Raw genomic sequence first — 25,917 nt, forward strand, 5'->3', positions numbered from 1 at the left:
TTTTTTTATTTTTTTTTATAAAAAAATAGTTTTACATTTTTTTGTATATTTTTTTTATTATTAAAGGGCCCAGAGGTTCCCAGGGCCCCGGATGGCAACCCCCCTTTTTTTTTTATATATATATAAAAAAATTGTTTTATATATTTTTTTATTATTATTAAAGAGCCCAGAGGTCCCCAGGGCCCCAGATGGCAACCCCCCTTATTTTTATTTATTTATATTTTTTTTATAAAGCTGAAGCTGTGTATGGGGCCCCATAATTCCTGATGGCGGCTCTGCCAGTGTAGGATTTAGTAAATAATTGATCGGTATTTGATTCTAGAATGATCTTTCTGAATACAGTTGATCTCCCACAATGCACTGCGGTATGGAGTATGACTGTGCAGAGGAGAGAGCGGAGTGCTGACATTTATTATCTACATCTTTATCATCTATTCCCCATTGTTGTGTTCTGTTAGCTCTTCATCCAGATTTCTATAGCCTGTGAACAGGATGTTTAAAATAGTCCCCTTATCTGTGTACAGAGCGCACCTTATACACCGCGTGTGACCCACCTATTCACCAAAGAGAGTTCTTCCATACATTACACCATCCCCCCCCCCCCCCCCCCACATTGCCGATCACACGAGTGTTTGCACCTCTGCTATCAGGCAATGTACCTCAGCTTTCCTCGGTCCCCAAAACACATTTATTTATTTTAACCACTTGCTTACCGGGCACTTAAACCCCTCCTGCCCAGGCCAATTTTCAGCTTTCAGCGCTGATGCACTTTGAATGGAGTTACACCTCCCCTGACTCCTACACTGTGCGTTACACCCCCCCCCCTGACCCCTACACAGTGTGTTACACCCCCCTGACTCCTACAACAAGGAGACATAGCAGCTGGGGGTCCCCAGGGGCCCGGATGGCATCCCCCCTTTTTTTTTCGTCAGCACCCAAAGCCCCTGACCTCTAAGGGGCCCGGTGATCCCCAGGGGCCCAGATGGCATCCCCCTTTTTTTTTTTCGTCAGCACCCAAAGCCCACCAACCTAAATTTGCGGCTGCAGCCCCCCCCCAGCTCCAGCTTTTCTGCGGTGGCCTACCCCATTCTCAATTCGTGGCCCGCCTCGCCACTTGTGACGACCCCCCCTCGCTTCTCAACTTGCGACACTCCCCCGCTTCTCAACTTGCGACACTCCCCCGCTTCTCAACTTGCGACCCTCCCCCCCCTTCCCAATTTGCGGCGGCAGCACCCCCCGGTTCTTTGCTCCAGGGGGGCCCATGCCTGAAGCTGTGTAAGGCCCTGTACACACGGGCGGATATCCGATGAAAACGGTCCGTTTCCATCGGATATGTCCGCTGGCGGATTTTGATCTGATGGCTGTACACACCATCAGATCAAAATCCCCGCGGAAAACATCCGCGGTGACGTGGCCGCGCCGTCGCCGCGACGATGACGCAGCGACATGCGCGACCCTTGAAAGTAAATACTTCCACGCATGCGGCGAATCATTTCGACGCATGCGAGGGATGGGGATCGGACGGACTTATCCGGTGAGTCTGTACAGACGACCGGATCAGTCCGCTGGACAGGTTTCCAGCGGATAGATTTCTTAGCATGCTAAGAAATTTTTATCCGCTGGAAAACCGTCGGCTGGACAAATGTCCGCCGAAAAATGTCCGCTAGGCCCTACACACGACAGGATCTGTCTGCTGGAACTGATCCGCGGATAAATTCCAGCGGACAGATCCGGTCGTGTGTAACGGGGCCTAAGGGGCCCCAAAAACTCCTGTTTATTGCTTTCTAGAAAGTACAATGGATCTAAGTGATGAGATAAGTCACACATAGTCATCCAGGCGAGTCATTCTTCTATTCAGTATGGCGTTCCTCTGTTGTATTACATACTGTACAGTTCTGCAGAAATGTATTGTATCTTTTTTCTTTGTTACATATGTTAAAATAAATACATTGTAACAGCAGAAGGAGGGGAGACCTTCTCTATAATCTCCTGAAGGTCATCGGGTGGGAAGTCAAGTTTGGCACACCTTAAAATTCTTGACGTTTGGTCATTATAGGTACATAGCACGTCTAAAAGAAAAATGTGAAGTAAAAATAAAAACAGGTCGGTCTTGTTATCTCTAGATAACCAAAGAGGAGTCACCAGACTCAGCTGGTATAAAGTACTTTTCTTGGAGGTGGAGGAACCAGTCACTGCTCCGGGATCACCATGAGGAACCTTCTGATAAGCGTCGCGGTGCTGCTCTGTGTAGCCCAGCTGGGTAAGACCTTGGCGAGCGGGGGAGGGTGGGGGGTGCTGAGAAGAGGGTCTATTTTTTAAAAGGTGGAAAGAAATGGTTGACCATGAAAAACATAAATACAGAAACATGCCGGGATGAAGATGGAAATCTTGAACCAAAAACCAATTTCGTAGATTCAGAAAATTTATACAAAATTTGCCACCTTTACAGATATTTTGGGCCAGATTCACGAAAAATTACGGCGGCGTAACGTATGTCCTTTACGTTACTCCGCCGCAAGTTTTCATCGTAAGTGCTTGATTCACAAAGCACTTGCGTGTAAACTTGCGGCGGCGTAGCGTAAAGCCGTCCGGCGCAAGCCCGCCTAATTCAAATGAGGCGGGGACCATTTAAATTAAATGGTCCCCGCCACTGCGCATGCTCCGTTTTGAAATTTCCCGCCGTGCTTTGCACGAAATGACGTTGCCCCGACGTAATGTTTTGAACGGCGACGTGTGTAACGTACTTTCGTATTCCCGGACGACGCAAAAAAAAAATGTTTTAAAAATTTGACGCGGGAACGACGGCCATACTTTAACATGGGCTGTCTATTGTTACACCACCTAAATAGCAGCCGTAACTTTGCGACGCGAAAAGACGACTAGCGACGACGTAAGAGAATGCGACGAACGCGCGTACCTTCGTGGATCGCCGTAAACAGCTAATTAGCATACCCAACGCGGAAAACGACGCAAACTCCACCCAGCGGCCGCCGAAGTATTGCATCCTAAGATCCGAAGGCGTACGCCTGTCGGATCTTAGCCAAATGCCGTCGTATCTTTGTTTGTGAATTACAAATAAAGATACGACGCGGCAAATTTGAAAGTACGCCGGAGTATCAGCAGATACTCCGGCGTACTTATTCTGTGAATCTGGCCCTTTATTCATAACCGACCCCATCTGAAACCGACCAGTGTCTGATATTTCCAGAGAAGGAAAATAGGGAAATGTATCGTTTTCACCAATCTGTCTTATTTTACCCATTCTATTCATCTTCATTTACGCACTGCAACTCTTTATATGTAATATTTGGAAAATTGTTGAAAAAGCATTGGACAATTTTGTAGAGTTTCCCAAATACCAACTGTCGCTGTTAGTCCTTCTTTCAACTCAATCTCTTTTTAGCAAAGGGATTTTCTTTTTTCAAACTTTAACCACTTAACCCCCGGACCATATTGCTGGTCAAAGACCAGAGCACTTTTTGCGAATCGGCACTGCGTCGATTTAACTGACAATGGCGCGGTCGTTGCGACGTGGCTCCCAAACAAAATTGGCGTCCTTTTTTTCCCATAAATAGAGATTTCTTTTGGTGGTATTTGATCACCTCTGCGGTTTTTATTTTTTGCACTATAAACAAAAATAGAGCGACAATTTTGAAAAAAATGAATATCTTTGACTTTTTACCATAATAAATATCCCCAAAAATATATAAAAAAACATTTTTTTCCTCAGTTTAGGCCGATACGTATTCTTCTACCTATTTTTCGTAAAAAAAAAAAATAGCAATAAGCGTTTATTGATTGGTTTGCGCAAAAGTTATAGCAAAGTAGGGGGTAGTTTTATGGCATTTTTATTAATAGTTTTTTTTTTACTAGTAATGGCGGCGATCACTGATTGTTTTTTTTCAGTACTGCGACATTATGGCGGACACTTCGGACACTTTTGACACATTTTTGGGACCATTGGCATTTTTATAGTGATCAGTGCTATAAAAATGCATTGATTACTATAAAAATGTCACTAGCAGGGAAGGGGTTAACACTAGGGGGCAGGGAAGGGGTTAAGTATGTTCCCTGGGTGTGTTCTAACTGTAGGGGGGGGAGGGACTGACTAGGGGAAATGACTGATCGCTGTTCATACATTTTTCATGCCTGTCAGGCATTTCTCCCCTGACAGGACACAGCTCCCGGTCCTCGCTCTGTAACGAGCGATCGCGGGTGCCCGGCAGTGATCCCGGACGCCGGGCACGCGCGTTGGAGCCAGGAGCGAGCAGGGGGCGTGCGCGCGCCCCTAGTGGCCGCTTCAACTGCTGACGTAGAGCTACGGGCTCTCGTTCTACGGCGGCTGGTCGGCAACCAGTTAATGGGTGATATATACAGTATCTCACAAAAGTGAGATTTACATTTTATATCCCAGGTTCCACTAAATATATATACATACACAGTATCTCACAAAAGTAAGTACACCCCTCACATTTTTGGAAATATTTTCTTGTATCTTTTCATGCGACAACACTGAAAAAATTACACTGCATATATAAATATCTATTTATTATTATAATGATATATAGTAACATTAAATATTAACACGGTTGTATACCCCCAGGCTATACTTGCGCCTACAGGTAAGCCTTCATTAAGGCTTACATGTAGGTGCAAATTCTCCTTAACCTACATGGATATTTGCAGGAAAGCGGGGGTGCCGATGTCTACGGCGCATGCGCGCTGTAGACAACGGCGCAGGTGCACTGAGTGCGGCGGCTCCTGAATGGGAGCCTGCCGAAAAAGTGGCCGGAAATGTGCGCATGCGCGGGGATCGTGCCGCTCGCATGCGCGGGAGTGACATCATCGCCACTCCGGCCAACACGGTCATTCCGGGTATCATGTAGTGGGAGGTAACCTGCGCTGGGATAGGGAGTATTAGGCTGCTGCCCCCCTGTGTGGCCCCTAAAAAGGGGATATAAAAGAGATAAAGGTGTAAATGGGGTGGTGGCGCTGCCTAGTACACGTAGGGCCTACTCAGATGTGAGTGCCTAGGTGCATCCAATAGGACTGTGAGTGGCTGGGGTCCCAGCAATGCAGGTAGGCTGGGAACCCACTCAAAGTAGATAATCATGGCAATGTACCAATTCTGTATGCACTATGTACCAAAATACTAATCATATAACACAATCTACATATACTTCACATGCGTATACTTCACATGCGCTTACTAGACAGTATACAAGGATTACTGAAATGTAGATAACCAATGAATCCTGCACATACAGAATAATAAAATAAAAAAGGAAAACAATACAGCAGTACACCCTATATATATGTGGATGGCTGGACGCCCAGCGCAAAAGACTATGGGCCAGATTCACGTAGATCAGCGGATCTATAGATCCGCTCGATCTACGTGATTTAAGAGCCGCTCCCGCAAGGTTGAGAGGCAAGTGGCTAATTCACAGACCACTTACCTCCAAACTTGCGGCGGCGGATCCTAAATCCCCCGGCGGAATTCAAATTCCACGGCTAGGGGGAGTGTACTATTTAAATCAAGCGCGTTCCCGCGCCGATTTAAATGCGCATGCGCCGTCCGGGGAATTTCCCGGCGTGCAGTGCTCCCACTGACGTCACTAGGACGTCAGTGGTTTCGACGTGAGCGTGACTTGCGACGCGCGTGTTTGTGAATCGGCGTAGACAGACGGCGTTAGAAAATTCAAATTCGACGCGGGAACGCCGGCTATACTTAACATTGGCTGCGCCTGATAAAAGCAGGGGTAAGTATACGACGGGAAAGCCGCTACGGAAACGACGTAAGAACACTGCGACGGGTCCGCGTACGTTCGTGAATTTGCGTATCTCGCTGATTTACATATTATTCAAGGTAAATCAGCGGGAACGCCCCCGGCGCCATTTTTAAATCGAAAATAAGATCCGACAGTGTAACACAGTGTAACACTGTCAGATCTTAGCCCTATCTATGCGTATGTGATTCTATGAACCAGGCGCATAGATAGGACCAGTGTAAGTCAGAGATACGATGGGGGATCTGTAGATATCTGTAGATACACCGTCGTATCTCTTTGTGAATCTGGCCCTATATATTAACTGGAGATCCACTCAAAGTCACAAACAGGTGGGTATTAGTGACTAGTATAGATATAGCTGCTGTTCCACAGGTGTGTAAATGCTAAACCATACAAGTAAGCTGTACAAATACTGCGTATATATCCTGCACATGTAGTGGGCAACGTACAGAAAAAAACCTATAGTACAAAAGACCGTGTCAGGTTTGTGCACAGCAATATGTGGGCCATTTAGTCCATGTCCATAAAAGTATAGATATCAGTGGGCAATGGCAATACTGGGTATGCAGAATGTCCAAGGAGGGTAAGGCGTGCAGAGGGAGTGGTCCTAGGACTGCAGGTACGAAGTGATCCCGGTGCTCCCCTCAGGGTTCCCCACTCACCAGATGGCGCTCCCCGTTTAGGGGGGCCAGACATATACCGCAAACTCGCTTTAATATGTTTGGAAGAGACAATGAAGTGATGACAATTTTAACAGTTTGTTTAGAAAATATCACCTGAACCTTCATATTATATTAGTATTAAATAGTATATATATATATATAATTATTTATTATATAATAATAGTAAAACATAATATAAACTGTTTATTTTTGGAATCGACCATCAAAAATCCTCTGCAACTGTCATTTTACATTTATAGGCAGGAAGGTTTGTCATAATGTGAATCAGCTTTTATTTACAGCTCATTTAGATGATAGGAGACTTACGCCGCTCGTATCTTGGCCAAATCTATGCGTAACTGATTCTATGAATCAGGCGCATAGATACGGCGGCGGCCATTCGGACTTACGACGGCGTATCTGGAGATATGCCGTCGTAAGTCTTTGAGAATCTGGCCCAATGTGGTCATAAAGGCAGATTCAACGTGACAATGTAAAATAATGTACTTAGATATGACTATGTTGCCACTTAGTCTCTAGTGAATCCTTTGCACAGTAAGCCATGGGCAGCACAGTGGTGTAGGGGTTAGCACTTTCATCTAGCAGCAAAAGGGTCACTGATTGAAAACCCAACCACGACACTACCTGCCTGGAGTTTGCATGTTCTGCCTGTTCCTGTGTGGGTGTATTCCGGTTTCCTCCAAAAACATGCTGGTAGGTTAAAGTGGTTGTAAACCCTTACAGACCACTTTATGCTACAGGTAAGCCTATAATAAGGCTTAGCTGTATCTACCCAGGATATCTCCTAAACCTGTACGGTTTAGGAGATATCCTCTGTCCCCTGCATGTGTCGATGTCATCGGCACATGTGCACTGGGGCAAACTGAAGCAACGGCACGTATGTGCCGTTGCTTCAGTGAGCGTGCCGTAACCGGCGGAGCGCACGCGAGAGTGACGTTATCGCGGCTCCGGCCAATCACAGCGCCGGAGCCGCGATACACGGAAGTTACCCTGGGAGAGATGTCGCCGGCCGGAGGGGGGTATGTGGGCCACTGCGGGGGCTTCGATGTAAGGTAAGTTATTCATAATGAACTAGTATGCTATGCATACCAGCTCATTATGCCTTTTTTTTCTCGAGGGTTTACAATCACTTTAATTGGATCCTGTCTTAGACCCCATTCACATCTAGGCGTTTTTACGCCTGTAGCGCTACGCCTCTGCCGCCAGAGGGCTGGAAATACATGTCCCTCTATGGAGATGGTTCACATCTCCACGCCGAACGCCGGACGCCTGTCGCCTGCGGCGTGAAAAAAGGTCCCGGACCTTTTTTTCAGGCGTCTTCGAGCGTTCGGCTAGGAGATGGCAATCATCTCCATAGAGGGGGTCATCTTGGGACACATCTAGGCGGACAATACCCGCGTTTTGTCGCCGCAAATCGCGGTACAAAACGCCGCTATTTTTACCGCGATTTGCGGCGACAAAACGCCGCGATTTCGTCCGTCTAGATGTGAATGCAGCCTTAAAATGTACCCTAGTTTGTTTATGTACTGTGTTTGTATGTGTGTGATATATATATATATATATATATATATATATATATATATTTATTTATATATGTGGGATGCTTTGTACTTGTACCAAGTTTATTATTCATAACAAAATATTGTTTTATTTCATTTATTTTGGTGGTGTGGCCAGTTGTGCCTTTCTTTGAAAACGAGGTATAAAGTGGATTTTTTTTTATTTTTTGTTTATTTTTTAGGTATTGGAATTTTTTTACTAGATTGTGGGCCAGATTCTCAAAGGCGTTACGACGGCGCAACACCATTAGCGCCGTCGTAACACCTCATCTGGCCCCGGGTATCTATGCAACTGATTCTCAGAATCAGTTGCGCATAGGTACCCATTAGATCTGACAAGCGTAAGGCTGTTACGCTGTCAGATCTTAAAAGTAATTTTTTTTCCCGCCGCTAGGTGTCGCATCGTCGCTTTTCCCCGTCGTCTATGCAAATTAGGTAAGTACGGCGATTCCCGAACATACGCGAGGTCGACGCAGCGAATTAACGTCGTTTGCGTAGCGTACCCGACGCGTAAGGTTGCCCCTGCTAATTAGCAGGCGCAACCAATGTTAACGATGGCCGTCGTTCCCCGCGTCGAATTCAATAAAATTACGTCGTTTGCGTAAGACGTCCGTGAATGGCGCTGGACGCCATTTACGTATACATCTAGGCAAATGACGTTGGGGCGACGTCATTTAGCGCAATGCACGTCGGGTAATTTACCCGACGGAGCATGCGCAGTACGCTCGGCGCGGGAGCTCGCCTAATTTAAATGGTGCCCTCCCCATTTGAATTGGGCGGGCTTGCGACGAGCAATCTAACGCTACACCGCCGCAAGTTTACAGGTAAGTGTTCTGAGAATCAGGATGTAAACCTGTAGACCTGCGGCGGTGTAACGTAGATCTCATATATTACGCTGCCCAGGAGCAGCGCGAATGTATGAGAATCTGGCCCTAAGTAACTCCTATGAAAAAAGAAGAATCAAAGTTTGATTCTGCTTTTTTCATAGGAGTTATATGGTCTTTAACATTATAGACATATCACTGGTCTGTTTTTTTATATATTCATATTTTCAGATAAATCACAGGTTTATTTATGTATTTATTTGGGGGGGGGGGGTTCTGGCATTCAGTTTTTGAGAATCGTGAGAGAATCGTGATCTTTAGTCTAAGCAAAATAATTGTGATTCTCATTTTGACCAGAATCGTGCAGCTCTACCCATCGTTAGTGTAATTTGTTCGAAAAAATGTCCCATCGTTGGTGTCACTGGCAGGAACTGTGCCCCATTGTTGGCGTCACTGGGAGGAACTGTGCCCCATTGTTGGCGTCACTGGGAGGAATTTTGCCCCGTCGTTGATTTCATTGGGAGGTACTGTGCCCCTTCGTTGGTGTCAGTGGGAGGAACTACTGTATGCCCCGATGTTGGTGTCAGAAAAGGAAATATTGCCACAAGGGCCAGATTAAAGCAAGCAAAGGGCCACATCCAGCCCCCGGGCTATAGTTTGGAGACCACTGGTTTAGGGGGTTCCCTACGTTTTATGTGTTCAGTTTTTAGTACTGCCTGCACCCCCACTGGGGAGCGTAACCCCTTTATTTGTCCTGGTGACCACTGTTGCTAAAACTAATTTAATGTGAAATCTTAAATTTTTGTGTTGTTATTGAATTAGGAATAGGGGGAAAATCTTCCAATATGGTGACTGTGATGGAACAGTCCATCACCCAGCTTGGGTGCCTCTGACAAATATAGCTTTCTCTAGTCTGGACCCAGGAACCAGGCATTATAGCTGAGCACCCAAGACTAGGCGACACTAGCTTAGATGCAAACTAGAACTCTCAGACACATTGGCCCGGATTCACAGACACTGGCGCATATGTATGCCGCCGTAGCGTATCTCCTTTACGCTATGCCGACGCAGCGCAGAGAGGCAAGCACTGAATTCACAAAGCACTTCCTCCTAAATCTGCGCTGGGTTTCTCAGGCGTTAGTCGGCGTAAGTGGAAGTGGGCGTGAGCCATGCTAATGAGGCGTGACCCCATGCAAATGAAGGGCCAAGCGCCAGACAGATACGTATCGCCAACTGCGCATGCGCCATCCCATGGGCGCATCTCAGTGCGCATGCTCACAATCACGTCGGGAAAAAAATGCCTAAGATACGTCGGATCACTGCCTACGGCGTGAACGTAACCTATGCCTAGTCATATTCACGTCCTACGTAAACTATGTAAAATACGCCAGCTTGTGTTCCCTGGTGCAGCCCTTTGCATGGATACTGCTGAGTTACACCTCCTTTATGGGGCATAACTTTACGCCGGACGTATGACTTTACGCGCACTGCGTCGGACAGACGTACGTTCGTGAATCGTCGCATCTCCCTCATTTGCATATGTGAATAGAAAATCAATGGGAGCGCCAAATACGTCCAGCGTAAATATGCGCCCACTCTATGCCGGCGTAGGCAAGTTGCGTCGGTCGGATGAAGCCTATTTTCAGGCGTATCTTAGTTTCTGAGTCCGGCGCATTGATACGACGGCGCATATTTGCACTTACACGGCGTATCTCGAGATACGTCCGCGCAAGTGCTTTGTGAATCCGGGCCATACTTTATACCCCTCCCCTCCCGAGGAGGACATTCCCCTCTTTTAGCACAAAAATGCAAACTGCAAACAGTAATGAACAGCCAACATAAACATAAACAATGATTTAACCTATAAGAAAATCAACATAAACACATGACATCCCACAATTAATAGTATAGTGGTCACAATACTACTCACATCTCCAAGAGATGACCAGACAGACAGGAACAATAGGTGACTAAATTGACAATGGCAATTCACACCTAGGTGGCACACAATGGGAGAGACATACTTAACAATAAACACATAACGAACAGTAATCTCACCCCACCTCAGACTGTCCGACACCAGTGCCCAACAGTCTATGAGACAATGTTCCAGCAGTCTGAAAAGGTGGAATTCATTTATCTTCTTAGGTCTATTGAGGGATCTTGTCGATAAATATTTCTGCCCCAAGTGAAGGAGCCTCTCCATTCCAGTCTGCAGGAAGGCCACCATATTCCCTCTCACCATGAACCTGTACAAGATTATTATTACACCTTTCCATCCACTCCAGAAGGGAAGCTTTATTGTTCTTATTCAGAGAATGTATCCAAGTCTCATCACGAGGGTTGTCCATCATTAAAGAGTGATCTGCTCTCTACATGGGCCACAATCAGTGGGTAGGAGGCTTGCCCCTAGTCCTCTCCAAAATCTCTCCTCCCAGTCAAGGCTGTCACAGTGACAACTATCTAAATGGGGAGAACCTGTTTGTACGGTCAGATATTAAGCCTAAGTGGCATCCAGAAGGAGTGGCAGGCAAGTTCTACAAATTCCACACATCTTTCTTGTGCCTAACTCTGTAACAATCAACACTATATTGTCAAAAGTATTGGGACGCCTGCCTTTACACGCACATGAACTTTAATGATATCCCAGTCTTAGTCTGTAGGGTTCAGTATTGAGTTGGCTCCGCCCTTTGCAGCTATAACAGCTTCACCTCTTCTGGGAAGGCCATCCACAAGGTTTAGGAGGGTGTCTATGGGAATGTTTGACCATTCTTCCAGAAGAGCATTTGTGAGGTCAGGCAGTGGTGTTGGATGAGAAGACCTGGCTCGCAGTCTCCGCTCTACTGTAGCTACTGGTCTCCAAGCCTGACCCCTGACCAGGTTGCTAGCTGGGTTCCTTAGTGATTGTTAGGATCGAATGAGGAGCAAAGAAGGTGTGAGGTCAGGCACTGTGGACTAGAAGACCTGCCTCGCAGTCTCCGCTCTAATTCAACCCAAAGGTGTTCTATCGGGTTGAGGCCAGGACTCTGTGCAGGCCAGTAGTCAAGTTCCTCCATCCCAAACTCGCTCATCCATGTCTTGATGGACCTTGCTTTGTGCACGGATGCGCAGTCATGGCCGTCCCCCAAACTGTTCCCACAAAGTCGGGATCATGACATTGTCCAAAATGTCTTGGTATGCTGACGCCGTAAGAGTTCCCTTCACTGGAACTAAGGGGCCAAGCCCAACCCCTGAAAAACATCCCCCCACCATAATCCCCCCACCACACCATAATCCCCCTCCACCAAATTATTTGGACCAGTGCACAAAGCAAGGTCCATAAAGACATGGGTGAGCAAGTTTGGGGTGGAGGAACTTGACTGGCCTCAAAAGTATTGGGTCACTGCTCTAAACCATTTGGTGGAGGGGGGATTATGGTGTGGGGGTGTTTTTCAGGGGTTGGGCTTGGCCCCTTAGTTCCAGTGAAGGGAACTCTAAAGGTGTCAGCATACCAAAGGGGCCAAGCCCAACCCCTGAAAAAACAACCCCACACCATAACCCCCCCCCCACACCATAACCCCCCCCACCAAATGATTTGGACCAGTGCACAAAGCAAGGTCCATAAAGACATGGATGAGCGAATTTGGGGTGGAGGTATTTGACTGGCCTGCACAGGGTCCTGACCTCAACCCGATAGAACACCTTTGGGATAAATTAGAGGGGGGACTGCGAGCCAGGCCTTCTTGTCCAACGTCAGTGCCTGACCTCACAAATGCTCTTCTGGAAGAATGGTCAAACCTTCCCATAGACACCCTCCTAAACCTTGTGGACGGCCTTCCCAGAAGAGGTGAAGGTGTTATAGCTGCAAAGGGCGGGGCCAACTCAATATTGAACCCTACGGACTAAGACTGGGATGCCATTAAAAGTTCAGGTGTGTGTAAAAGGCAGGCGTCCCAAAACTTTTGGTAATATAGGGCCAGATTCACGAATAATTGCGGCGGCGTAACGTATCGTAGATACGTTACACCGCTGCAAGTTTTCATCGCAAGTGCCTGATTCACCAAGCACTTGCGATGAAAACCTACGCCGGCGGCCTCCAGCGTAAGACGGGCCAATTTAAATGGGCGTGTGCCATTTAAATTAGGCGCACGCCCGCGCCGGATCTACCGTGCATGCTCCGTTTCCGAACTCCCGCCGTGCTTTGCCATACTTTAGACAGCAATAGACTTGCTGACTAAAGTTAAGGCACCAAAATAAAAGTGTAACTTTGCGACGGGAAACTAGACTAGCGACGACGTAGCGAACGCGAAAAACCGTCGTGGATCGCCGTAACTACTAATTTGCATACCCGACGCTGGTTTACGACGCAAACTCCCCCCAGCGGCGGCCGCGGTATTGCATCTTAAGATCCGACACCTGTCGGATCTTATGGCTATCTATGCGTAACTGATTCTATGAATCAGTCGCATAGATAGAACAACAGATACGACGGCGTATCAGGAGATACGCCGTCGTATCTGCTTTGTGAATCTGGCTTCACATTTGTGCAATTGTAGGCGCAGGAACTCTCTCACCCCTTCAGAAATTCCAGCTATTCAGTGAGAAGATACAATGTATACAGTGCATGCTTTCCGATTGGAAGGATCACTTCTAAAAAAAGAAATGTTTGTTTATGGTGACCACACCTACTTATTCTTGTTCTACGGGGATTAGGGTTGTCACGCCACATTTTTGTTTTTTTGTAAAGGAAACTATTATTTTTTAAAAGCTTTTCCGGGAGGGTTATGTGACTCGCCCATCATGGCTGCTGATGACCTATCATTTTTCTCTATGTAATCCCGCGGTATGGAGAGAAGTCCTTTGGTCGCGCAATGCTGGAAGATGTTCAACACTCATCTGTTCACGAATATTTTCACCCAATCAGTGCCAACCTAATAGCATCATGGGCCCCTGGGCAAAGTAATGCTCTGGAGCCCCAGAAGGGAGATGGTGACTTATACGCACTGCAAGAAGCAGTGGGCGTGGCTTTTTAGTCTGATTAGAAATTTTGCCCCCCCTATTCACAACGGCGTGATTTTGCAGGTCAAAGCGCAGCCTATTGCCGGTGTCCTGTCAAGAAATGCCCCCTGTCGAATAATGCCCGCCCGAAACCGATGAAAGCCACGAACATCGGAATTTATGATCAGCTGTAGATGGCGCAATCAGGGCTGTCTTAATGAGAGGGCACACCTGGGCACTGCCCAGGGGAACCAGCTGTATGGGGGGCCTCTGCACTTTCCCCAAAGCAGCTGGTCCTTGAGTCCTCGCTGCCCTGAAATTGGGCGGCCCCATGATGGCAATGAGAGTGATGGATACACAGGGGGGGGCAGGCTGGCAGCGGTGCGCCGTGCTGTGCAGAACGATACCTATTATTTCACAGCCAGCGGGGAGGGGCAGGGCCGGAGCGCCAGTGATGCTCTGACCCTGCCCCATGCAGCTTAAATGCTGGGGACTCAAAGGAAGGAATGTAGAGAGGCCACAGTGTAGGGATGTAGTGGGGTATTAGCTGTAAGGGGCCCTGGCTGCCCCCCTCCCTTTTTTTTATTATTTTTTTATTATTATTTATTTTTTGTGTAATGCACAAAATAAAGTAAAAAAAAACGGGAGGGGGGCCAGCCGGGCCTGAAAGGGGCCCTGGGGACCATCGGGCCCCTTACATGTGTAATGCACAAAATAAATAAATAAATAAAAAAATGGGAGGAGGGTCAGCCGGGCCTGAAAGGGGCCTTGGGGACCATCGGGCCCCTTATAGGTGTAATGCAAAAAATAAATAAAAAAAATGGGAGGGGGCCAGCCGGGCCTGTAAGGGGCCCTGGGGACTATCGGGCCCCTTAAACGTGTAATGCACAAAATAAATAAAAAAAAAAACGAGAGGGGGGTCAGCCGGGCCTGAAAGGAGCCCTGGGGACCATCGGGCCCCTTACAGGTGTAATGCAAAAAATAAATAAAAAAAGAAACAGGAGGGGGCCAGCCAGGCCTGTAAGGGGCCCTGGGGACCATTGGGCCCCTTATAGGTGCAATGCAAAAAATAAATAAAAATAATATTAAAAAAATAATAAAAAAATGGGAGGGGGGCCAGCCGGGGCTGTAAGGGGCCCTGGGGAGTATCGGGCTCCTTACATGTGTAATGCACAAAATAAATAAATAAAAAAACAGGAGGAGGGTCAGCCGGGCCTGAAAGGGGCCCTGGGGACCATCGGGCCCCTTACAGGTGTAATGCAAAAAATAAATAAAAAAAAACAGGGGGGGGGGGGCCAGCCGGGCCTGTAAGGGGCCCTGGGGACCATCAGGTGCCTTGTAGGTGTAATGCAAAAAAATATATATAATAATTTGGGAGGGGGGCCAGCCGGGCCCCTGGGGACCATCGGGCCCCTCACAGGTGTAATGCCTGTACCCCCTTGATGGCGGCCCTAATTATAACATAGAGGAAAAAAAGTCTAAAAGACTAACCAGAAACAAAAACCAGTTCTTGTCTATTGTAATTATCATACGAAGACCGGTGTCAAGTCACTGAGCTGAGGACTCTCTCCCCATGAGAATGAAAACCCTCAGGCCCAGATTCTCGTAGAATCGCGCAAAACTGCGGCGGCGTAACGTATGACATTTACGTTACGCCGCCGCAAGTTTTACAGGCAAGTGCTTTATTCTCAAAGAACTTGCCTGTAAAGTTGCGGCGGCGTAGCGTAAATCCCCCGGTGCAAGCCCGAGTAATTCAAATCAGCCGGGTAGGGGGCGTAGAGCATTTATATTAGGCGCGTTCCCGCGCCGAGCGTACTGCGCATGCGCCGTCCCTAAAATTTCCCGACGTGCATTGCGCTAAATGACGTCGCAAGGACGTCATTGGTTTCGACGTGAACGTAAATGGCCTCCAGCCCCATTCACGGACGAGTTACGCAAACGACGTAAAATTTTCAAATTGCGACGCGGGAACGACGGCCATACTTAACATTGGATACGCCACCTAGGGGGCATGTTTATCTTTACGCCGCTTATCTCTTACGGAAACGGCGTATCTTTACTGCGACGGGCAAGCGTATGTTCGTGAATCGGCGTAACGACTCATTTGCATATTCTACGCCGACCTCAATGGAAGCGCCACCTAGCGGTCAGCGTAAATATTGCACCCTAAGATACGACGGCGCAGGCTGTCGTATCTTAGGCATGTTTAAGTGTATCTCAGTTTGAGAATACACTTAAACATAGGACGGGCTTAGATTCGGAGTTCCGTTGGCGTATCTACTGATACGCCGGCGTAACTCTTTGTGAATCTGGGCCTCAGGCTGTAGAAGCTCTTTAAAGTGGACCTTATACTTTGCCCTGCCAGGGCTTTTAGCATTGGTAATGTAACGTGCCAACGATACAAAGATGCCGACCATCAGATATAAATAATTTATATTTTGTATATTTGGAGGGCGCACCTTTGCCTATGTAAATGATGGTGATAATGTTCTTCCTCTTACAGGTTACTCCTATGAATGCTACACCTGCACTATGGCCACAAGTGATGCGTCGTGCACAGCGGTGACCAACTGCACCGGCTCCACCCCCTTCTGTGGGACTTCACACAGTAAGTATCTTCTTATGAACTTCCTGGTCTTATTTCGTGAGCTGTGTCCAGGGCCAGAACGGGGGGGGGGCAGAAGGGTCGGCTGCCCTGGGCACTGTGGTATCATGTGAGGTGGGGGGGGGGGCACCACAAGCAGGGGATAACAATTGTTCTAGGAGGGGAAATTTGGGAAGGTGTGCTAGGAGTGGTGATTTGAGGGGATTTGCGCTAGGAGGGGGGATGGGGGACAAAGATTTGTGCTTGGAGGGGGAATTTTGGGGGGGGGGTTTGTGCTAGAAAAGGGTAATATGGTGGTGGGGAGGGTATTTGTGCTAGGAGAAGGAATTTGGGGGAAATTTGTACTAGGATGGGGGATTGGAGACACTGGGCCGGATTCAGGTTAGCGGATCTTTAGATCTGATTTACGATCCGCCGGCGCAAGTTTTTGAGGCAAGTGCTTAATTCAGAAAGCACTTACCTCAAAACTTGCGGCGGCGTATCGTAAATCCCCCGGCGGAATTCAAATTCCGCGGCTAGGGGGCGTCTACAATTTAAATCAGGCGCGTCTCCGCGCCGATCGATCAGCGCATGCGCCGTCCGTGAATTTTCCCAGCGTGCATTGCTCCAAATGACGTCGCTAGGACGTCATTGGTTTCGGCGTGAGTGTAACTTGCGTCCAGCTCTTTTCTGAATCGACTTACGCAAAGGACGTAAAAATTCAAAACTCGGCGCGGGAACGACGGCCATACTTAACATAGGATACCCCTCACATAGCAGGGGTAACTATACGCCGGAAAAAGCCAAACGCAAGCGACGTAAAAAAAAAAAGCGACGGGCTGGCGTTCGTTTCTGAATCAGCGGAAATCTGCATTTGCATATTCGTCGCGTGTAAAAAACGAAACGCCACCTAGCGGCCGGCCTGGAATTGCTGCCTAAGATCCGACGGTGTAAGTCACTTACACCTGGCGGATCTAAGGGAGATCTATGCGGAACCTGATTCTATGAATCAGGCGCATAGATCCGACCGACGGAACTCAGAGATACGACGGCGTATCAGGAGATACGCCGTCGTATCTCTATCTGAATCCGGGCCAATGTATGCTGGGGGGGGGGGGATTTGGACAAGGAGGGAGGTGGGGGACAAAGATTTGTGGTAGGAGGGGGGGATTTGGGGGATTTTGTGCTAGAAAAGGTAATATGGTGGTGGGGAGGGGATTTGTGGTAGGAGAATAAATTTGGGGGGGGGGGGGAATTTGTACTAAGATGGGGGATTGGAGACAATGTATGCTGGGGGGGGGATTTGGACTAGTAGGGGGGATAAGGGACAAAGATTTGTGCTAGGAGGGGGAATTTGGGGGGTTTTGTGCTAGAAAAAAGGTAATATGGTGGTGGGGAGGGGATTTGTGCTAGGGGAAGGAATTGGGGGGGGGGGAATTTGTACTAGGATGGGGGATTGGAGATAAGTAGGTAGATTCAGTAAGAGTTAGGCCGGCTTATCAGTAGATAAGCCGGCCTAACTCAGAATCTACGCCGACCTAGGTTTAATCGTATGCTCAAACAGCGATACGCTTAAACCTATCTTAGATTGCAATATTTTGGATGGCCGCTAGATGGCGCTTCCATTGCGGTCGGCGTAGAATATGTAAATGAGGGGATACGCCGATTCACGAACGTACGCCCGGCCGACGCAGTACTTTTACGCCGTTTACGTAAGAGATAGGCCGCGTAAAGTTAGAGCTAGGCTCTAGTGGAATAGTAATGTCAAGTATGGCCGCCGTTCCCGCCGCGAAATTCGACAATTTTTTACGTCGTTTGCGTAAGTCGTCCGCGAATCAGGATTTACGTCGTTTACGTCCGCGTCGAAATCAATAGGCCCGTACGGCGTACTTAGCCGCAATGCGCACTGGGAAATGTAGGCGCACGGCGCATGCGCAGTAGCCAAAAAACGTCATTACCTCATTACCTCATTACCATTAAACACGCCCCCCTCCAACCCATTTGAATTAGGCGCCCTTACGCCCGCCGCGTTTACACTACCGCCGCCCTAAGTAAGGAGGTAAGTGCCTTGAGAATCATGTACTTGCCTCTCTTACTTAAGGCGGCGTAGTGTAAACACGCTAGGCTACGCCGTCTTAAAATTGCGCGCCCGTACCTGAATCTACCCAAATGTATTCTGGGGGGGGGGGATTTGGACTGGGGGGGAGAGGATTTGTGGTCAGAGGAGAAATTTGAGGGGTAGAGGATTTGTAGGAGGGGGAATTTTTTTTTTGGGGGGGGGGGGTTGTGTTTGTGCTAGAGGCAAATGGGAAATGAGAGCATTTGAGCTGGGGAGGGGCAAAGATGTGTGCTATTATTATTATTATTATTATTATTATTATTATTATTAATCATTAATTTATTATTATTTTATTTATAAGAGATGTTTACATTTCTTGTGATAGCAACAAAAAATAAGTGATCAAAGCCCCCCCCACAAAAAAATAATCCGAGGTTCCATATATATATATAAAAATATTCCCTGAATGGCAGTTTGGAAATGTGGTCACCCTGGGTGAAGTGATGATTGTCGCTCCTCTTCAGCTCACCATGGGTCCGCCATGTTTTTTTCTTCTTTTCCTGCAGTTCAAGGCGTTTTCGTGAATTGGATCAGCAAATATTGCTCGGCTGCCTGTGTCAACGCCAATCAGAACTTCACCGTTGTGTCCGCCTCCGAAAATTGCTGTACGTCCGACCGCTGTAATACCCAGAAGATCGGAGATGCCAACAGCTGGCTCGACGCCTTCGGCAACGGAGCCCGTGGGTTGTCCAGCAGCGCCTTCCTGATGGCGGTCCTCGGTCTCCTGAGTTATATGTTTGCCTTCTAAACCCAACGCCTTCCGATTTCCACCCCGGAGGACTTGGTCACCTACATACGGATCAGTCACGAGTCTCTTCAAAAAAAAATCCTCCTGCTTCTGCAATATTGCTTGACCTGGGTGATCCGGGTGATTTGAGTGATTCGGGTGATCCGGGTGATCCGAGTTATCCGGGTGATCCGGGTGATCTGGGTGATCCGGGTGATTCGAGTGATCCGGGTGATCCGGGTGATCCGAGTGATCCGGGTGATCCGGGTGATTTGAGTGATCCGGGTGATCCGAGTGATCCGGGTGAGGTGATAGGATGCATTTCCATCAAATTCGACTTTAGCCTTTAGACAAGGGTGCCCCATAATGGTCACGATGAAGAAAATACGGGGATCTCGATGTTCCTCTATAACTTTTCACTCATTTATTTGCTTCCTCGCCACCTTCCCTCCCCTTTCACCATCTCTGATGGCTTCCATAGTACTGCAGCTGTTCTGTCGAGAAGGGCCCCCCCCCCTATCGAATAGTGCCCGCCCATGCTACAAAGAAGGGCCTTTTCTGTTTATATGTGGAAGCAGTGGCCTCTCCGCAGAGGTCCGGCACACACCCCCTACTGAGTCAGACCTCCAATTCTACAATCAGTAAGGCTCCTGCTCAAGGTTGATTGGAAAGCTCTAACCCAGCAAGTGAGTGACCACTGATACCACGCAGACAGCAAAGGCCCCACTCAGCAACATGCCGGTGTTCTGTCGAGAAGTGCCCCCCCCCCCCCCCCATCGAATAGTACCTGGGACAAACTGCGCATGCGCCGTACCTAATAGCACAACTTGCCAATCAGCTGGGCTGATGTGACCAGGGCGCATGCGCACATCGTAGGAGGTGTCTCTCGATGGGTGATACCATTTCACGGGCACAATTGAAACCTATACAAACAGCGTGGCGGGGGGACCGTAGTTCTCACATAGTGCCTCGTTGTTGCAGGGGGGGGGGGGGCTTTGCAGTGTGCTGACGGTCCGGTTTCCCCCGCCGTTTGTGTAGGTTTAAATTGCGGCTGTGGAATGGTATCTCCCATTGAGAGATACCCCCTCCTACGATGTGCGCATGCGCCATGGTTACGTCAGCCCAGCTGATCGGCAAATCAGCAGTTGTGCTATGACGTACGTTCGTCCCGGGCACTATTCGATGTGGGGGATTTTTGACAGAACACCGGCATGTTGCCGAGTGGGGCCTTTGCTGCGCCATGGTTACGTCAGCCCAGCTGATCGGCAAATCAGCAGTTGGGCTATGACGTACGGCGCATGCGCTATTTGTCCCGGGCACTATTCGATGGGGGGGAGGACTTTGACAGAACACCGGCATGTTGCCGAGTGGGGCCTTTGCTGTCTGCGTGGTATCAGTGGTCCCTCGGCATGCGCCCCCCCCCCCCTTGCTAAGTCAGAGTTAGAGATTTCCAATCAACCTTGAGCATGAGCCTAAGGCCCCTTTCACACTGGGGTGGGATGTGTGGTGGCGGTATAGCGCCGGTATTTTTAGCGGCGATATACCGTCTGAATTGCCACGGAATTGCGGCAGTGATCGGCCGCTAGCGGTGCAGTATTAACCCCCGCTAACAGTCTGAAAAAGGGTTAATACTCTGCAGAGGCGCATTGCCGGCGTTATTACCGCGGTTTCCCATTGCTTTCAATGGGAAGGAGCGGTGAAGGAGCGGTATACATGCCGCTCCTCTCACCGCTCCAAAGATGCTGCTGGCAGGAGATTTTTTTCTCTCCCTACCTCAGTGTGAGCGCCCTCGGTGCTTTCACACTGAGACTGCAGGGCAGGAGTCTTTCAGGCGGTATTTAGGCGCTAAACCGCCTGAAAAACTTCCCAGGGGCCTTACTGATTGTAGAATTGTAGGTCTGGCTCAGTAGGGGGGTGTGTCGGACCTCTGCAGAGAGGCCACTGCTTCCACGTATCAACAGAAAAGGCCCTTCTTTATAGCATGCTGGCACGAGAGAGGCTTTTCTACTCAGGCTGTGGCTGCTTTGTAAAAAAAAAAAAACACAAACTGTAAGCTTATCTCTTTGTTTTCATGAACTTGTAACGTATTTTGTTGACTTAATCTGAAAGTTTTGAGAGAATTTGGAAGAATAAACTGAGATTTTTTGTTTTTTGATTTCCTAATAAAATCGAAATGTGATTTTTTTTTTTGATACATAGAAATGCATTAAATTCAAACTTGTTATACAAAAGCTGAAAATGAATGAGATTTGGGGACACTGCTCGTGTTTTACATTAAATTGTTATTACAATGATTACAATGATTATTGATTATTACATTATGATTATTCCAATGATTTCTCTGTTGGGTCTCCTTTATATTGGGCTGACACTTTTTTTTGCAGAGTTATATACAGAAGAGAACAAATCGCATGCGTCACTTATATGTCACGCCATTGTTTTGTGTTTCACATTTTAGAGTGGGGAAAGTGCTATCGTGTGCCAGCAGGCAGCAGTGTGCCCTAGGCGGCTGCCTAGTTTGCCTAGTGGTAGCACCGGTGCATTGCCATGAAATGAGATTTGCCATGGAATGAGATGGTCCGCCTCCATCTCATCCTATTGGCTCACTCATGTCACGTGACAAAACATCAGTCACAGCTAGGCTATCATAGGGAGAGGATCTCCTCTCCCTGTGATAGCCCGATAGCACTGTCAGCAGCGTGCCTCCCACCAGCGCTAAGTACACCCCGTGCCCGCAGCTCTACTCCCCGTCCCCCGCACCCCGCGCCCGCAGCTCTACTCCCCGTCCCCCGCACCCCGCGCCCGCAGCTCTACTCCCCGTCCCTCGTTAAGGCTCAGGGAACGGGGCGAGTCTACGCTATTAGAGTCTACACTATTAGAGTCTACGCTATTAGACCACCAGCTCTGCCATCCTTCTGGGGCGAGTCTACGCTATTAGCGCATACCTAGCGTTGGCTACGTTACGCTACTAACGTAGCCAACGCTAGGTCTACGCTAATAGCGTAGACTCGCCCCGTTCCCTGAGCCTTAACGGGGGACGGGGAGTAGAGCTGCGGGCGCGGGGTGCGGGGGACGGGGAGTAGAGCTGCGGGCGCGGGGTGTACTTAGCGCTGGCGGGAGGCACGCTGCTGACAGTGCTATCGGGCTATCACAGGGAGAGGAGATCCTCTCCCTATGATAGCCTAGCTGTGACTGATGTTTTGTCACGTGACATGAGTGAGCCAATAGGATGAGATGGAGGCAGACCATCTCATTCCATGGCAAATTTCATTTCATGGCAATGCACCGGCCCTGGATAAACATGTAACAAGGGCGCTCCGAAATGTCAGGACCTAGCAGATAATGGGCCGGATTCAGAAAAGAGATACGCCGGCGTATATCCTGATACACCGTCGTATCTCTGAGTCCGGCCGGTCGTATCTATGCGCCTGATTCAGAGAATCAGTTACGCATCGATATCCCAAAGATCCGACAGGTGTAAGTGTCTTACACCGTCGGATCTTAGGCTGCAATTTTACGCTGGCCGCTATGTTTACGTCGTTTGCGTAAGTCGTTCGCGAATACGGCTGGACGTAATTTACGTTCACGTCGAAAGCAATGACGTCCTTGCGACGTCATTTAGAGCAATGCACGCTGAGATATTTTACGGACGGCGCATGCGCCGTTCAAATAATACGTCAAAAACGCAGGGGTCAAGCCCAATTTAAATAAAACACGCCCCCTACATCCCCATTTGAATTACGCGGCCTTACGCCGCAACACATACGTTACGCCGCCGTAACTAAGGGCGCAAGTTCTTTCTGAATAAAGAACTTGAGCCCAAAGTTAGAGCGGCGTAACGTATCGGAGATGCGTTACGCGGGCCGGACAGATACACCATTGGCCCAGATTCAAAGAGATTTGCTCTTTTTTTGCGGGGGGGGGCAACGGGGCAACGATTTTGCCCTGCGCCCCCGCAAATTTGCGCCGCTGCCCTCGATTCACGGAGCAGTAGCTCCGTAAATTGCGAGGGCGCGCCGGCAAAATTGCCCGGCGTAAGCGCGCACAATGTAAATGATCCCACCGGGGGCGGGAATCATTTAAATTAGGCGCGCTCCCGCGCCGAGCGTAGAGCGCATGCTCCGTCGGGAAACTTTCCCGATGTGCATTGCGGCAAATGACGTCGCAAGGACGTCATTTGCTTCAAAGTGAACGTGAATGGCGTTCAGCGCCATTCACGAATCACTTACGCAAACAACGTAAAATTTGAACGTCGCGACGCGGGAAGGGCGGGTATACTTTAGCATTGGCTGCCCCTACTATTAGAAGGGGCAGCCTTACGCTAAAGATGCCGTACGGAAACTCCGTACCTTGCGTACGCAGGGCCCGTGCAACTTTGTGAATCGGTGTTAGTATGCAATTTGCATACTATACACTGAGCACAATGGGAGCGCCCCCTAGCGGTCAACGCAAGAATGCAGCCTAAAATCAGCGTGGCATAAGAGCCTTATGCCACGCAGATTTTAGGCTGCAGTCGGCGTAACGATGTTCCTGAATCAGGAGCACTCGTTACGCCGGAGCAAGTAAGCAATTGCGCTGTGTAACCTATGGTTACGCAGGCGCAATTGCTTACTGAATCTGGGCCAATGTATCTGAATCCGGCCCAATGTCTGCATTGGATAAGCGTATTGATGTGATGTTCAAACACTTCAGGCCGCACTCAAAGAGGAAAACAATCTCTAAAAGAAAACAGATAAAAGAAAAAGGCGCCTCTAAGTGCAGAATTAAAAACATTTAACCACTTCAGTACCGGCCCATAGTCATTTGACGTCCACAGAGGGGCTTTGTGCGGTGATATCGGAGTGATGGGTGCAGCTACAGGCATCATTCAGATATCCTTCTTTAGTGCCGGCGATTTCGCGCACCATCAGATTGATCATAGTGACAGTTCCGCCACTTGATCGTTCTTATAGGCGGCGGGAGGGGACGTCTCCCCCCTCTCGCCGCCATCCGGTGCTTCTCTGGGCTCCCCCGTGCCATCGGGGCCCCCGAAGAAAGAATCGTCCGGCGCAGGCTAGGAAGCGCATAGAGATGACTGGTGACCAGATGGTCACCAGTCATCTCTATGACCGTCGGAGGACCGGGCGCAATGTGATGACGTCACGCCCGGGTACCCGGAAGTAAACAAAGCCGCGATTGCGGCTAGTAAGCAATACTAAGCATGAGATCGTGATTTTTTTTTCATGATCTCATGCTTTCCAGCCTCGGTTTGATTCATGGTTTCTGACAGAAGTGCAGGGTGCTGTGTAATGTAAAGGGGTCCAGAGGTGCAGGGTGCTGTGTAATGTAAAGGGGTCCAGAGGTGCAGGATGCTGTGTAATGTAAAGGGGCCCAGAGGTGCAGGGTGCTGTGTAACGTAAAGGGGTCCAGAGGTGCAGGGTGCTGTGTAATGTAAAGGGGTCCAGAGGTGCAGGGTGCTGTGTAATGTAAAGGGGCCCAGAGGTGCAGGGTTCTGTGTAATGTAAAGGGGTCCAGAGGTGCAGGATGCTGTGTAATGTAAAGGGGCCCAGAGGTGCAGGGTGCTGTGTAATGTAAAGGGGCCCAGAGGTGCAGGGTGCTGTGTAATGTAAAGGGGCCCAGAGGTGCAGGTGCTGTGTAACGTAAAGGGGTCCAGAGGTGCAGGGTGCTGTGTAATATAAAGGGGCCCAGAGCTGCAGGGTGCTGTGTAATGTAAAGGGGCCCAGAGGTGCAGGGTGCTGTGTAATGTAAAGGGGTCCAGAGGTGCAGGGTGTGTGTAATGTAAAGGGCCCAGAGGTGCAGGGTGCTGTGTAATGTAAAGGGGTCCAGAGGTGCAGGGTGCTGTGTAATGTAAAGGGGTGCAGGGTGCAGGGTGCTGTGTAATGTAAAGGGGTCCAGAGGTGCAGGGTGCTGTGTAATGTAAAGGGGCCCAGAGGTGCAGGGTGCTGTGTAATGTAAAGGGGCCCAGAGGTGCAGGGTGCTGTGTAATGTAAAGGGGCCCAGAGGTGCAGGGTGCTGTGTAATGTAAAGGGGTCCAGAGGTGCAGCGTGCTGTGTAATGTAAAGGGGTGCAGGGTGCTGTGTAATGTAAAGGTGCCCAGAGGTGCAGGGTGCTGTGTAATGTAAAGGGGCCCAGAGGTAAAAGGTGTCGGAACCCCACATCCCATCATTAACCGCCGCGAAAGACCTGTGTATATAATTTGCAGAAAGTCCATAAGCCAGGACAAGCCTTCAAAGGGAAGTTGAGAGCCGCCTCCAGGACATGTGAAAGAACAGAAGAGGCGCCTCCAGGGTGGGACTAATAACATTGAATAGGTAAGAGTTGCATTTATCCACTTACATCTAAGTTATGGTAATCCAGCACGTGTCCTTTTCCACACTTATGTGGCGTCCGTCCGTCCGACGTTTGCTGCGGCTTTCCTACGGCTTCCTGTGTCCAGGGGGAGGGAGATCCCATCCAGCAGGATTTCCGGAGGGTGGCCCGGGGTGCTGTGACCGAGGCTTGGTAGAAGCTGCTGGCCGGTGTTGGAGCGCAAAGCGTCGGGCGTGGTGACATCACGACAACGTTTTCGGAGCATGCGCTTCGGCTTACAAGACAGCCGCGCTACCTTTTTTCAAGCATCCAGATATCTATGTGATCGGGCAGTGTGTACCGG

The 25,917-nt window shown here is 48.9% G+C and overlaps 1 protein-coding gene across 1 annotated transcript; it reads left to right on the forward strand.

The window, feature by feature from the left end:
* The first annotated feature begins 2,153 nt into the window (after positions 1-2,153).
* On the forward strand, positions 2,154-19,632 carry LOC120939762 (prostate stem cell antigen-like). The gene is made up of 3 exons (XM_040352096.1): positions 2,154-2,260; positions 16,339-16,443; positions 19,045-19,632. The coding sequence occupies exons 1-3, from the start codon at positions 2,209-2,211 to the stop codon at positions 19,284-19,286; spliced, it is 399 nt and encodes a 132-aa protein (XP_040208030.1). The 5' UTR covers positions 2,154-2,208; the 3' UTR covers positions 19,287-19,632.
* The last annotated feature ends 6,285 nt before the right edge of the window (positions 19,633-25,917 follow it).

Source organism: Rana temporaria, chromosome 5 (genome assembly GCF_905171775.1).
Source record: "Rana temporaria chromosome 5, aRanTem1.1, whole genome shotgun sequence".
NCBI classification, from domain to species: domain Eukaryota; kingdom Metazoa; phylum Chordata; class Amphibia; order Anura; family Ranidae; genus Rana; species Rana temporaria.

Coding starts and splice junctions, on each gene's coding strand:
- LOC120939762 (XM_040352096.1), top strand. CDS start 2,209: ATGAGGAACCTTCTGATAAGCGTCGCGGTGCTGCTCTGTGTAGCCCAG. Junction 2,261..16,338: donor GCTCTGTGTAGCCCAGCTGG/GTAAGACCTTGG, acceptor TTCCTCTTACAG/GTTACTCCTATGAATGCTAC. Junction 16,444..19,044: donor CTTCTGTGGGACTTCACACA/GTAAGTATCTTC, acceptor CTTTTCCTGCAG/TTCAAGGCGTTTTCGTGAAT.